The 13610-nt window shown below is 39.5% G+C and overlaps 3 protein-coding genes and 1 pseudogene across 3 annotated transcripts; 2 read left to right on the forward strand and 2 right to left on the reverse strand.

The window, feature by feature from the left end:
- On the reverse strand, positions 338-4867 carry LOC18777162 (uncharacterized PKHD-type hydroxylase At1g22950). Its single transcript, XM_007209170.2, has 9 exons — positions 4307-4867; positions 3704-3751; positions 3212-3388; positions 2960-3110; positions 2758-2844; positions 2236-2360; positions 1891-2009; positions 1039-1150; positions 338-778 (listed from the first exon to the last, which is right to left on the reverse strand). The coding sequence occupies exons 1-9, from the start codon at positions 4613-4615 to the stop codon at positions 743-745; spliced, it is 1164 nt and encodes a 387-aa protein (XP_007209232.1). The 5' UTR covers positions 4616-4867; the 3' UTR covers positions 338-742.
- LOC18776103 (probable protein phosphatase 2C 8) lies at positions 4993-8728 on the forward strand. The gene is made up of 10 exons (XM_007209234.2): positions 4993-5547; positions 5631-5739; positions 6051-6087; positions 6206-6250; positions 6471-6523; positions 6904-7065; positions 7326-7409; positions 7548-7637; positions 7798-7845; positions 8328-8728. The coding sequence occupies exons 1-10, from the start codon at positions 5216-5218 to the stop codon at positions 8436-8438; spliced, it is 1071 nt and encodes a 356-aa protein (XP_007209296.1). The 5' UTR covers positions 4993-5215; the 3' UTR covers positions 8439-8728.
- On the forward strand, positions 9281-10875 carry LOC18776162 (annotated as a pseudogene).
- Positions 11544-13565, reverse strand: LOC18777815 (T-complex protein 1 subunit delta). The gene has a single exon (XM_007209823.2). It carries the CDS (start codon positions 13376-13378, stop codon positions 11771-11773), a length of 1608 nt encoding a protein of 535 aa, XP_007209885.1. The 5' UTR covers positions 13379-13565; the 3' UTR covers positions 11544-11770.

Consider the following 13610-nt stretch of genomic DNA (forward strand, 5'->3'; position numbering starts at 1 on the left):
CAGATACATAATAATACCTTTTTCACTTTTTACTTTAAGCAAATGATTTTGAGCTGCACACTTTTTTTTTTCTTTTCTTTTTTTCTGTTTCCCTTTCCAAAAAGAAACTTTTTTTTTTGGGGGGGGTTACATGAGGATAGTGCTCAAAATGGAGTAGTTGATTTTTGAAATTTTTACTTTATTATTATTATTATTATTGGGTTAAATGAGGATAGTGCACAAAAGGTATTAGATAATATTGATAGTATTGGATGGTTCAATGCTATGTGTTGTACGCTCTTATATGGTTATATTCATTTATTTTGAATAAAGCATATTTTCCACACACAAAAAAAGGAAAAAAAGAAAGATAGCAGAAACTTATATATGCGCCGGTAAACAGAGAGAACAATTGTCAATCATGAATCGCATCCAAAAAAAAAAAAGTTGTCAATCATGAAAATACAAATTTACCTAAGACTAGATACAAAGTTTCAGATGTCCATAAATGTAAATTATAATGGACTCAGATAATTCTTTTTACATAAGTTTCGTGCATGAAGCATGCTTCAAGATGAGAAGTTATCATTTCTTGACACAATCGATGTACAAACGCGGGCACGTCCTGACTTACAATGATTCACAGAAGCACAACTTTCCTCCAGTTTCATCAAGAGTAGACCAGTCTTCTGGTCATTGGACGACTAAGGTTAAAAGTACATAATTTTACAACACAAGGGCGTATATAAGCACTGAAGAAAGATCATGCCGTGGATTCACCTTCCCTCCTGAGCAACTCCTGCAGGGGAACAACTCACCTAAGTCCATTTTGATATAGAAATAGAGAATACGTGTGCTGCAATAACAGGAAGGCAGCTTTCCTTATATATAAATGCTTTACATGTTAACTGATTTATGCAAGACTTAGGTAGGCATCATATTCTGTCACCGTCTGTGCATGTGCTTGTGTGTGTGATTCACAATGACTTGGCTAGTTAAATCCGATCCTTCACTTCCCATATACAGTGACTGTGTACATGCATCTATGTAATACATTACCCTTTTGGTAGCTCTGATTGATATGCATTGCCTCTCTTTCTTCTCACGCAAGCATTCCCCACACCAGCTGGAGAAATCTTTCTGATACTTCTTCATCTCTCTAAATACAGAACTGTAAGGAGATAATTTTGTTTGAGTAATGGCAGATGTAAGTATTTCAAATCCTACACTTGAGTTCAATATTACAAATAGGATCCTACCACAATGCTAATGCAACATAAAACAATTGGAAAAATGAAGGATTTCAAAGAAATTCCATTTCTGATTGATTTGGTGGTAATGATATCCATTTAAAACGAAACTGTTGTAGGAAAGGACATATTCAAACTTCCAAAATGCCTGCAACTGCTATTAGGAAAAAGAAATGGGCACCTCCTCTAGTTTCAAAGATGCACTCATTTAGATCCTTGTTTGTTCTTAACTTCTATGCATGTCCGCCATGCTGGGTTTCTTATCTGCTAACAATTAAATTGCACCTCATTAATTTCCATTGTAACTAGTGTTGTTGCCATTAACATCTCACACTTCAAAATTTGCAACCTGAGAATGCCTTCTTCAAAATTTTTGTTCCAATATAAGGCATAATCTAGGAAGGAAAGAACAGGGAGAAAAGATCTCCCAAGTCATATTCCTGATTTCGTGAAAGGTGGGAACAGTGAATGCGAAAAACAGAAAACTCATAAATGAATGTTCATAGTACAACATAAACATCCAATTAAAATTGTCAGAAGGAGTACTTGTACACACATGGGAAGAAGTCCCCCAGATTACCAGACAGATTCCATAAAGTAAGATACAGGAAGTTTATCAAAATATATAACTGATTGTGAAAAATTAGAATCCAAAGAATACCTTCTGCACCATAGAAGTAAATTGATGCGATGACCTGATGTCGTTGCTCTAGCACCATGCCGGTGACGGCCACGATGAAGCACAGCACATCCTGGGACATGTGAATAATCAAAGATCTCCTGCTTTTAAATAACATACTCCATCAATATGTTTACAACCACACACGGGTTTCAGTACGTAAAATCAATAGAAAATTATAATATTCAAAACTTTTAATTAAAGAGAACATTAGTGATCTTATATTCGAAAATGGACACGTGCTACCGAATAAACACTGAAAAAGTGTTTGCACTACCCTGCGCAAAGTATAAATTAATTTTCTCTCCATCTTAATGACTAACATACCTCTGAATGGCTTCCACTATTTACATGTTTATCACACCGCGTGCCTCGAAAAAACAATTCTCCTCCAGAAAATTGCTTACCCAAGCACACATTCAAAGTTACTTCAGAGTCGTCCACATGAAAACCTACACATATAAAATTAATTTTATGCATCTACATTTGACAGAAGAGGAAATAAAGGGAAGGTAGAGTACTTATAGCACATGATTTGAGGGTATTCTACCATCATAAACTTTCAATGTATTGTCAAAGGTAAGGCATGTATGTGCAATAAATGTGTAACTAGCACCAACCAACCATTTTAAAAACAGCATATTAATCAAATACACATTCGAGCTATGGAAAGGTGTCTAGTATCACTGCTATAACCACAATAGTGCAGTGCATTAGAGCCAAGTTTTATAGTTTTAGAGGGCACCTATAAGTTATCATATCAGCAGAGGCTATGTGGACTGACAACATCATATATAACTACAAAAGGATAACATTTTAAAGTTAAAATCAATTAAACAAAATACCAACCCAAGTCAGCATCCCTATCTTCACCATATTCAACAACAAAACCATGGTGAGAATCCAAAGTTGATCCACCAACTTCAGCAAAGAACACTGCAACAAAGATTAAGCTAACAGATTAAATCAAATTACATGCCAACCTCACTGAAAATACCTTCTTGTGAATTCACAAATATTAAAGTATTTACAGAGGACAACAATGCATCACCTTTAGATATAGGACGAATAAAATTCTCCATAAGCTTGTCAAGCATGGTTTCAAGGCCGAAATCATCAAGAACAGCACCATATTTATTCATTGTATTTGGCCGCATGATTCTAAATTTGGCTTCATTAACCCATTTTTCAAAATTCTCCACCTAGGCAGCCAAAGAAACATAAAAGAAATAAAAAGAAACGAACAATGGTAAAACAAGCCAAATCTAGAATGGCAGATAAGTAATATACAATGACAGTATACCTCAGACAACAATAATTCACAGAACTGTGGCTGAAACATCTCAAATGTAAAGACCCCAGGCGAGGGTTCAGACATTATCCTTCTGAAGCTTTCCTCAGTATTATCACTAACTGCTTTCAGAAATGGAGCCACAAAGGTGGTTGCTGGGTGCATACTGTATAACTCTCTATGTAAAGGCTGCACACATGTCATTCAGCTTCTATAAGTCCCTATTCCTTCAAAAGGACAATTTTTATTTGGTGGGAAAACCCAATTGCACGGCCAAAGCTTGAATTATATTAAAAGCAGCACATGAATCATGCAACATATATATGTACAGATCTAGAGTGTGTGCACACTGAGGGGTTACCATGCCTGATAAAAAACATAAAAACTAAAGAAACCAATTCACCAACCCATGAGCTCTGAACATAAAATAAACCAACTGAGAGTTACCATTTTACCCACAAATTGAAAGGATTGAATCAAGAGTAACCACGCGTCATACTGTACCTGATAATTTGATATAATCTTCTGCCTGTAGTCTCTATGTTTCTGAACCTGATACATAGCATGCACAAACGACATCAGTTGTTTGATTTTTCACGAATTAGAATAGTGTACTATGTAATCATGTCAACCTGTTCTTTTTTTTGGTCGAAAAATTATGTCAACTTGTTCTTTTTTTTGGTCGAAAAATTATGTCACCCTGTCCACTGAACTTTCTCTGCGTTGTTTTCTTTTACTTAAAATCTTTTTATTTATTTATTTATTTTAATAAGGGAAAAAGAAGTAAAAGGAAAAGAGGCAAGGAAAGAAAATGATGATGATTGCCACACCACCTTCCTACATACAAAAAGCAGGGCTTAAGGGCATTTCCGTAATTTTATGCCAAATCACTTGCCCGTTAGAAGACAGTTCCCCAGCGAAACCCTAATTAAATGCCCAAATCACAAGAGGCAAAAATAACGATAATAATTCGATCAATAAGATTAAAAATTGCGAGCATATTCAAGTTGCTTCCTTTTCCACGAAATTCTCAGCAACCAAATGGACCACCACCGAATGAAGAAAAAAAGAAACACACTTGAACACGAAAAAATGGATAAAACTTACTCTGTTACGCTCTCCGTGAGGCAAGTACTTGAGCAGAATCTCCGTCATGAACTTAACCTTATCATGTCGAGGCATCCCGAGCATGCTTGGAGGCAGGAACCGCTCGAGCGAGGTGAAAATCGAGGGACTGAAATCCAATTCCATGTCATCGTAGTTATCCGGATTGTGATCCTTGTTTGGGATCAATCTCAGCCTCTGGCTCGACATGGGTGCGAGCGCCGGCCTGTTCGAGTCCTCCAATACGACACCGTTCCCGGTCACCGGCAAGGGCCCTTCAAGGCGGTCGCCGGGGCGGCCGTCAAGCGACATGGCCGGAGTGGAAGGTGGAGTCGGAATATCAGCCGGCGATTAGTGTACTAAGGAGCATTGGTGGTGAGAGTCGGAGGGTAAAATGGGAATCTAGTCTTCGATGGATTTGGAAATGGGTTTTCTTGTAGTGGACGTAAAATTTTGGTGTGGGTTAGTTCTGTTGCAGTTAGGGTTTCCTGAGTTCAGTCTTACACTCCAACTCACTCAAGCTGTATTTTTTTCCTTTTTTGAATTGAAAAGAGAAAAATGGATGGAGTGGATTGGACGCTATGCCCTTCGCGTGAAATAGAAAGCAGATCCGGCCCAACACAACTTGCACTTGTTTCGGGACTAAGCCCAACCCAACTTGCATTAAAAAACAATGAAAAACGTTAAAATTCTTTACGAGTAAATTGATTGGAGGCTCGAAGCTCGAATTTGCTTCATCCATTACTCTTGACGCTCCAGCATTTGAATCGTGAATTGGTGAAAAAGGTTGCAGCCTTAATTGGAATAATTTCTCAGCAACCAAACAGTCTTCTTCCTTCTTGTTTTTCTTATCAAGATATCTTTTAGTGTTTTTGATTCTTGAAAATAGAGACCAGTTGTTTTGAGTCCACAATGAGTGAAACTGAAACCTCCAATTCAGTCCCCAAGAACGAGAACCCAAAAGAGGTAGAACCGGCGCCAAAGCAAAAGCAAAAGCGTGAAAGCAATTCCGAGGACTCTATTTCAGCTGCAAAGAAGTTGAAAACCGAACAAGAGCAAGACCCAGGAGTTGATTTAGGTGAAGGGAACAAGGATAGTGGGGTCAATGAGCCAAATTCAGGTGGGAGGGAAATGAGTTTTAAGATTGAAGCTGATGCAGCCGAGGATAAGGGGTTACGGCACGCCATGGAGGACGCTTGGGTTGTGCTCTTGGACGCCAGCTTGGATTTTCCGGGAAAATTGAGGTTCTAATGCTTTGTTGTTCTTATATATGGCAAGCTTTAAAAGTTCAATTTAGTTACTTCTTGGTGTCTTCTTTTTGGGTCAGATGTGCGCATTTTGCAATTTATGATGGGCATGGAGGTCGATTAGCTGCAGAGTATGCTCAGAAGCATTTACATACAAATGTGCTTTCAGCCGGATTACCACGTGAGTTGGTGTGTTTGCTTAGTCTGATTTTTGCATAATCTTTAGAACAAATGGCAGACTGACATAATCATCTTTGTTAGTTTCTGTACGTGTTGGATTGTTTTGTCAATGCGTTGGTAGTTGGATTCAATTATGAAATTTTGTAGAAAAGAATTTTTCTGATGCTTGAAAAAGAAAATTAAGGCTCTATCATTGAATGATGTAACTATCTGCGCCACATACATTAGTACATATGTTGAAAAAGAAAATTTAGGCATTTTGCTTTCGTGGAAACTGTTGTCCTTGAAGTCTAATTGTATTTTATTGCTTTGCATTGCAGTTGGATGTAAAAACAGCCAAGAAAGCCATACTTGATGGTATAAATTACTGTGCAAGTCTGTTCGTTTGTTTATTTTATCATATAGTGATTTCATCTAAGTGTGGATTTTTTTGTTATTAGGTGTATTTATTTGAATTTTATTTTCCCTAATTTAGGTTTTCGGAAAACTGATGAGTCTGTTCTTCAAGAAAGTGCTGCAGGTACAGAGTGAATCTTTCATCCTCTATTTCTTATTTGAACTTTCATTCGCCTAGATTAATTGAACTAGAATATTGCGTCTCAAATAGTTATTTCTCATATCTTTTATCTATCTGTCTACCATTTTTTTCGCAAGTACAGATCATAGAGAACCATTTTATGGACTCATGTTTTCCTAATATCTACTTGAGGATTCATGTCTTGGTTTTAAATTGTCATCAGGGGGATGGCAGGATGGTGCTACAGCTGTATGTGTTTGGATATTAGGAAAAACTGTAAGTACCAAGTATGTTATTGAGTTTCTAAAATAGAAAAATTAAGGCCTTTTGTAAGTTGTTTTCTGTATGTAGGATGATGCTTTAAACATCACTGAGTTGCATTCTTTGATCTTGGTTCTGTAATCTGAAATCATTTAAGGATACAATTTGCAAATATTTGGTGGATTACCCTATCAATTACATGATTATTTGATAGGATACTGCTTGTCTTTTTGAAAATTTGAAAAAATAAAAAGGAGCAACTTAAGGCCTTCTCTTGAAGCATACTAGATGATGTGATGATTCAATTTTCTTTCCAAGTGGAATGACTATGTTGTTCCTAAGACAAGCTAATGGCAATTTACAAATCCTGTTCTAATGGTACTGGATGTTTCTAGGTTTTTGTTGCTAACGTTGGGGATGCAAAAGCAGTGGTAGCAAGATCATCTCCTGCTGAGGGATTGAAGAATGGATCTGATGAAGCATGTCATCTGAAGGCCATTGTTTTAACAAGGGAACACAAAGCTATCTATGCACAAGAGCGTGCTCGTATTCAGAAGGTAAGTGATGTGTATAAGTAAACTTGGGATTAAGACTTTGTTGAGTTGAATTGTTAGGGGATTATGCTTTGTTTACCTTTAATGTGGACTTGCTAAACTGTGATTAACAAGAGCTGAAGAAAAGAAATAAGGCGATATTCTTTGTATATTGCTTTTGTGTCCGCTGCATTGTATTTCATTTGTAACCTTTTAGTATATTTACTTCTATCTGCATCTACTTGAAACCTTATGAGCTCCTTTCTGCTTGAAATGTGCTTCAGGCTGGTGGAAATGTGAGTTCAAATGGACGACTACAGGGGCGCCTTGAAGTTTCTAGGGCCTTCGGAGATCGCCATTTCAAAAAGGTTTTATTTTCTGTTCTCTTGGACCCTTTTCCCTGTAGTTACATGTTTCCATCAATCTACTGCTTTGGGGACAAAAAACCATATTGCTCTACTTTACAAAGAGATTATTGAATTGATAGTTTTGTCTGTAAATTGCAGGTGGGTGTTGTTGCAACCCCAGATATTCATTCATTTGACCTTACGGAGAGAGAGCACTTCATAATTCTTGGTTGTGACGGCCTCTGGGGGGTATATTTTCCTTCTTTACTTCTCCTGGACTTGGAATATGCCTAGAATACAGAATCTTTGTCTGAATCGGACCTCATATTAATTTACATTTTTCTTTTGGATCTTATTCCTGATATTTTACTGTCTATCTAACAGTACAGTGTTTCTAAATTTGTTACAGGTAATTGGACCAAGTGATGCTGTTGCTTTTGTTCAAAAACTTTTGAAGGTTAGAGAAAATAGTCTCTTTCTTAATGATCATTTCAACATCCCATGGAATTTGAATAGGTCCATTGTCTTTTAGGTTTCATTTAAATCATTAATTTGTCACGTTTGTTTGAACTAGCATGTTAAGTTTCTCTTCTTCTTCTTCTTTTTTTTTTTTTTTGGTCTGATTTTGTAATCTCCTTGTAAAATGGTTTGTCTTCAACAATCAACCACAACATTATTTGGCAAAATGACCAGATCCTCAATTACTTACATGAACGTGACAAATGGGGAAGATATCTGTTTCTGTTAGGTTTCTTTTTAGTTGCTGAAAATTTGTGGGATTTGATGCATAATACATAAACCCCTTCACATTCAAATGTAAATCAAGAGGTGAATTATGGTGGTTGTGTGTTGTTTCAAGATATCCTCTTAGGTATCTTGAACTTAATCTGTTGTTTAAGACACATAATTTCTTAGAAGGATTGGATTTTAATTTTTCAGGAGGGACTACCTGTTTCAACTATTAGCCGCCGTCTTGTAAAAGAAGCTGTGCGTGAACGGCGCTGTAAAGATAACTGCACTGTAATCATAATCATGTTCAGGCACAAGTAGTTCTAGGCGCCAATTCATTTTAAAAGGAATACCCGGCTACTGGCGATGAAACACCGTGAGGGTTCGTTTCTTTAATTGTGTAAGCTCAACAAAATGTTGTCCACCATTGGTTAGTTGCTCAGTCATGTAGTAACCATTGAATTGTTGAAAACTTGATACATGCAGCCTTGGATTCTTGGTGCAGATATTGCTAGATGTTTTAAAATTGTATTGCTCTAACACAACCACGTATTCTGGAACTTTGTCCAATGCAAGAAATTTGAATCTGGACCTGACCAGTTTATGTTGTATGCTTGCAAGTTGCAAACGGAACCAGCTCCAATATCATGTCTCAAGTTCATCTTTTAAGAATGTGACCGAAGAAAAACCAGCACAGCCCATGTTAAACATTTGCAAGCTCGTCTGGATTTGAGCAATTGAAGCAAGAACGAAATGCGAAAAGACAATACTGCCCCTTCAGCTCCTCTCCTTGCTTTTGAATGTTTAGGTTTTGCAACTCCTTAATAATGAAAAGAACTCACATGCCATCTCTGATTGATTCTTTGTATCGTGTTGTTCCATCTTCTTGTCCGACAACCCAACCCAACCTATTAACGAAACTCGAGTCGAGAATATGATTTTGGACAAACGACCTAACCTAACCCAATTAAGAATTTCTCCTCATTATCATTATTTGGCAGCAGATTCCATTTTCCAAAAAGACAAAATCTTCTTTCACAGTCCCATTAATATGAAATTTAATTTTAGAGGAAGTAAATAAATAAATAAAGCCTTATGATTGATAGAGCATATCAAACCGTATTCGAAGATGATGGGATCAAGCCCAGACCTGACTGAGACCAATGGAGGGAAACTTTGGTCGCCTACTCTCTGATTGCCTGGCTAACATGCTTTACCTTCACCTTGTCTCCCAAACCTCATCACCTCTCGTGGAGCAAAACAAAATATATTTTCAGTTCATACAATGAGATATAAACTAATTGCATTGCTTGTTCTGCAGCTCTGCTTTGCAGGGTTTCATATAGTCTCTAGAGTTGCATTGAACATGGGCTTAAGTAAAGTTGTTTACCCAGTTTACAGGAACCTCATTGCACTGCTTTCGTTGGGTCCCTTTGCTTATTTCTTTGCTTATTTGCTTGCTTTTAATAAAAAATGGAATGGTCTTTATAATCTTCATTGTGGTATCAGGATCACTGCAAACCAGGGATTTTTCCTTTTGGGGCTGTATTATGCGTCTCCAACTTTTGCATCTGCAATGCAAAACTCTGTTCCTGCAATTACTTTTCTAATGGCTTTGGCTGTAAGGTATATATTTAGGGCTCTGTTTTTCATCTTCTTTTCTTTCTTCTGCACATCCTCTGTTTTTGTTACTTGTTGAGGAAAGAGTTCTACTCTTGAGTTCTCTCTCTATCTCAGACTTGAGCATATTAACATCACAAGGAAAGATGGGCTGGCTAAAGTTATAGAAACCATTGCAAGTCTAGCGGGTGCAACTATTATTACTCTTCACAAACGCCTCCCTCTTCTGAACGCGGCTAACAGAAGAAATGTCAAGTAGCACTGACATGCAGAACTGGAAATGGGGTTGCATCTACCTGCTTGTACACTGCGTAGCATGGGCTCGTTGGATGGTCTTTCAGGTCAGTCGAAAATCATCTTTCACCCCATGATTATTCTGACCAAACTTATGAATGCCTAACTCAGCCATTTCAATCACCATTTTCATGGCCTGGAATGTGATGTTCAAACTTTGCGCGCTCCCATGTTGAAAAAGTATCCGGCCAAGCTCACACTCACTTCATTCACATGCTTCTTCGGATTGATTCAGTTCCTGGTGATCGCAGTCTTCGTTGAGACTGAATTTGAGAACTGGAAAATCCAATCTGGAGAAGAATTGTTTACAATCCTATATGCTGTAATTTTCCTAGCATTTGTTAGATGACTACATATGCAAAATATTGGATCTACATGAATTTCTCTTGAACCTCAATTTATGACTATCTGCCTTGTTTTAGGGAATTGTGGCTTCGGGGATTGGTGTTGCTCCCTAAACATGGCGTATCCAGTAAAGTAGCCCTGTGTGTGTTGCTGTCTTCCAGCCCTTGCAGACCTTAGTTGCTGTCATGGCAACTCTTGTTCTTGGTGATCAGTTATACTGTGGAGGGTACGACAAAAGTCCCAATCTAATCAAATATCACAAGCGACACAACATGTTTAACTATTACTGCTTGGTTTTCTTCCTAACATTTCCTTCTTCCATTGCAGGATTATTGGCGCACTTCTCATCATGTTAGGTCTCTACTCAGTTTTGTGGGGTAAAAATGAAGAAAACAGAGTGGTTAACCAAGGTGAAGTATTGAAGAAGCCCCTTCTTGAAGCTGATATAAAAGAAGATCATGGAATTGCATTATATCGTCATAGGCACGCTTATGCTTAGAACACGAGATATGTTATTGACCAAAAACAAAATAACCCGCAACAGTTAACCACATATGGGTAAAAGTGAGGATGAAATGCAGTAAGCACAGGTTTCAGATAACCTGAGCATCTCAACATGTAAATTCAATGAGACATTTTCTCTAAAATTATTTGTGCAAATACTAGGGTTTCCTGCAAATGCATAGAAAGGCAGCCTAAAGCATGATTCATAACAGAGTCCGCCCCCTTGGGCAATTGACAGAGGTGAAAGAAAGATCACGCAATCAATCTTAGCAATGAGCAAGAAATTTTCAGTCTCCCTTACCCAAGATCGTAAAACATGCATGATGATTTTTGGGAGCCTACATGAATTGTATCTTCTTCATCTTTAAACCTCCATCAACTCAACTCCACAACTCATTCGGAGAAACTCAAATTCCATATCTTCTCAACATTTGAATTATATCTAAGCAAACTCGAGCATAAAGATTATATCAAATGCAACAACTTGTCACAAATTTCCTTTGAGCCTAACAAGAAATGAATGAACAAAATCCGAAGGACGCAAATCACCAAAACATAGATCCTCCTAAAACTGAACAGAGACCCCATTTCAGCAATTTGCATTGCTCAATGAAGAGGTTTATCAATAGATTGGAGTCAAAAATTTTGTGATGGAAGCCAAGATATACAAAATAACCATCTTCTCTATTAGCATGCAAACTTAAGACGACACAGTTAAAAGAAATACATAATGACTAACTAGATGCATGGACAAAGGTAAGTTCCATAACATCCCTTAATAAACACCCAAAGATCAAATCAAAAGTAAACATCCAGTACCATTACCAAAATTCGGAACAGAAATCCACCTCAAAAGAAATAGAGTACGGATGAAATAACAAACATCCAATCTATCTTACTGTAACTATGTCATCAATCTTCAAAATCATCCGCACACACTCGGTGGCCAGAGTGATGGCACTTGTGCTCACAAGCAGCGGCTGCACCACATTCTCCTCCAAGATGTTGGTAATCTGCCCCTTCCTCACATTAATTCCAGTATTGATTTCTCCCTGTGCGTGGCGGTTCCTCAGCTCAGTCACAATCGCAATCGGATTCAAACCCGCATTCTCAGCCAGTGTATAGGGAACAACCTCGAGCGCCTCTGCAAACGACTTCACACAATAACCCTCCATCCCCTGCAGCACCTTAGCCCACGCACCCAACTGCCTCGACAGCTCAATCTCCGGCGCACCGCCACCCGCAATCAAAAACCTCTTGCTCACCAAACACCTCACCACACACAAAGCATCATGCAGGCTCCGCTCCGCCTCATCCAGCACCAACTGGTTCGACCCACGAACCAGAACGGTAGTGGTCCGACCCATGTTCTGAATCCCTGTAATCTTCACAATCTTTCCATCACCAAGCGAAACCTCCTCAACCAAATCAGCGTGCCCCAATTTCTCTGCCCGGAAATGCTCAATGTTAGCAATGGGCAAGCAATTCAGAGTCTTGGTGATGAACTCGATCTCATCTCTCTCCACGTCCTTAATCACCAAGATCTTTGCTTTCGCCAAATAATGCAAGGACAAATCAGTAACTGCGTCTCTCAGAATACTCTTCTGAATCAGCAAGACGTTACACCCAGTCGCCTTGATCTTCTTAATCATACCCAGAATGTAATTCCTTTCTTCTTTCAAAATCCTATCCATCTGTGTATAGTCCGAGACGACAATGCTCTGTTCAATATCGGTCTTGGGAGGCGAAATCTGGAATTGAATCACAGCGATCTTCGCATTCTCCATCCTTGTAGGCCCACCAGCTGCGTGACTCGCCTTCTTATCGAAAACAAGTCCCTTCACCGTCTCTGTATCGTCGACGGTGCCTCCGAGCTTCTTCACGATCCTGATATCCCTCAGGTCCACCACCTCTGGCTTCGCGGGGTCCACCACTGAGAGCACGGCGTCGACGGCTAGCGGCGCGAGCAGAGTCGAGTACTGGCTCACTACCTTGCTGTTGAGCGATGTGCTTGCGGACTTGACCAGCGAATCGCGGTCTGTGAGCTCGACGGGGACGGCCATGGCGGTCAAGACATCGACGGCTCTAATGGCAGCCTTGTGGAGTGAGTCGGAGATGACCGTCGGGTGGACGCCGTGGGACAGAAGGATGTGGCACTGTTTCAGGAGAGCGCCCGCAATGACGACGACGGTGGTGGTACCGTCACCAGCGGCAGAGTCTTGAGACTTGGAGAGCTCGACGAGCATCTTGGCGGCGGGTTGGAGGACCTCCATCTTGTTGAGGATGGTGGCACCGTCGTTGGTGATGATGACCTCGCCGTTGGCAGTGGAGATCATCTTGTCCATGCCCTTGGGTCCCAGGCTGGTCCGGACGGCATCGGCCACGGCTCGAGCGGCGAGGATGTTGGCCTGGCGGATGTCTTCCTTGCGCTTGTTGTCGACATAAGACTCGGTCTTGGAGGACGAGCGGGGTTGGGAGATCACTGCTGGTGAAGCCATGGAGACGAAACCCTAACGTTAACTGAAATTTCAAAGCTTGGTGGCGACCAGAATATAAGGCGCTATCTTGCTAGGCAAAAGGCTTCCAAGTTCCAATTTTGAAATGATATGGAAACCCTAGAGTGAGTTAGAAGCAGAGAGTGGGGTTTTAGGTTAAACAAGGAGAGAGATGGTTCGAGAAATTAGACGAAACTGGCCTTCTTGGGAGGGAGTGTTTGGGCATGATGAGTTA

Source organism: Prunus persica, chromosome G5 (assembly GCF_000346465.2).
Source record: "Prunus persica cultivar Lovell chromosome G5, Prunus_persica_NCBIv2, whole genome shotgun sequence".
Lineage (NCBI taxonomy): Eukaryota > Viridiplantae > Streptophyta > Magnoliopsida > Rosales > Rosaceae > Prunus > Prunus persica.

Bases quoted from the DNA above. Each gene is read 5' to 3' on its own strand.
- LOC18777162 (XM_007209170.2), bottom strand. From the start codon at position 4,615: ATGTCGCTTGACGGCCGCCCCGGCGACCGCCTTGAAGGGCCCTTGCCG. The intron at 3,752-4,306 runs GTAAGTTTTATC...GCTATGTATCAG, and splicing joins CTCACGGAGAGCGTAACAGA to GTTCAGAAACATAGAGACTA. The intron at 2,361-2,757 runs GTTGGTATTTTG...TTATATGTGTAG, and splicing joins AGATAGGGATGCTGACTTGG to GTTTTCATGTGGACGACTCT.
- LOC18776103 (XM_007209234.2), top strand. From the start codon at position 5,216: ATGAGTGAAACTGAAACCTCCAATTCAGTCCCCAAGAACGAGAACCCA. The intron at 6,088-6,205 runs GTATAAATTACT...TCCCTAATTTAG, and splicing joins CAAGAAAGCCATACTTGATG to GTTTTCGGAAAACTGATGAG. The intron at 6,524-6,903 runs GTAAGTACCAAG...GGATGTTTCTAG, and splicing joins TTTGGATATTAGGAAAAACT to GTTTTTGTTGCTAACGTTGG.
- LOC18777815 (XM_007209823.2), bottom strand. From the start codon at position 13,378: ATGGCTTCACCAGCAGTGATCTCCCAACCCCGCTCGTCCTCCAAGACC.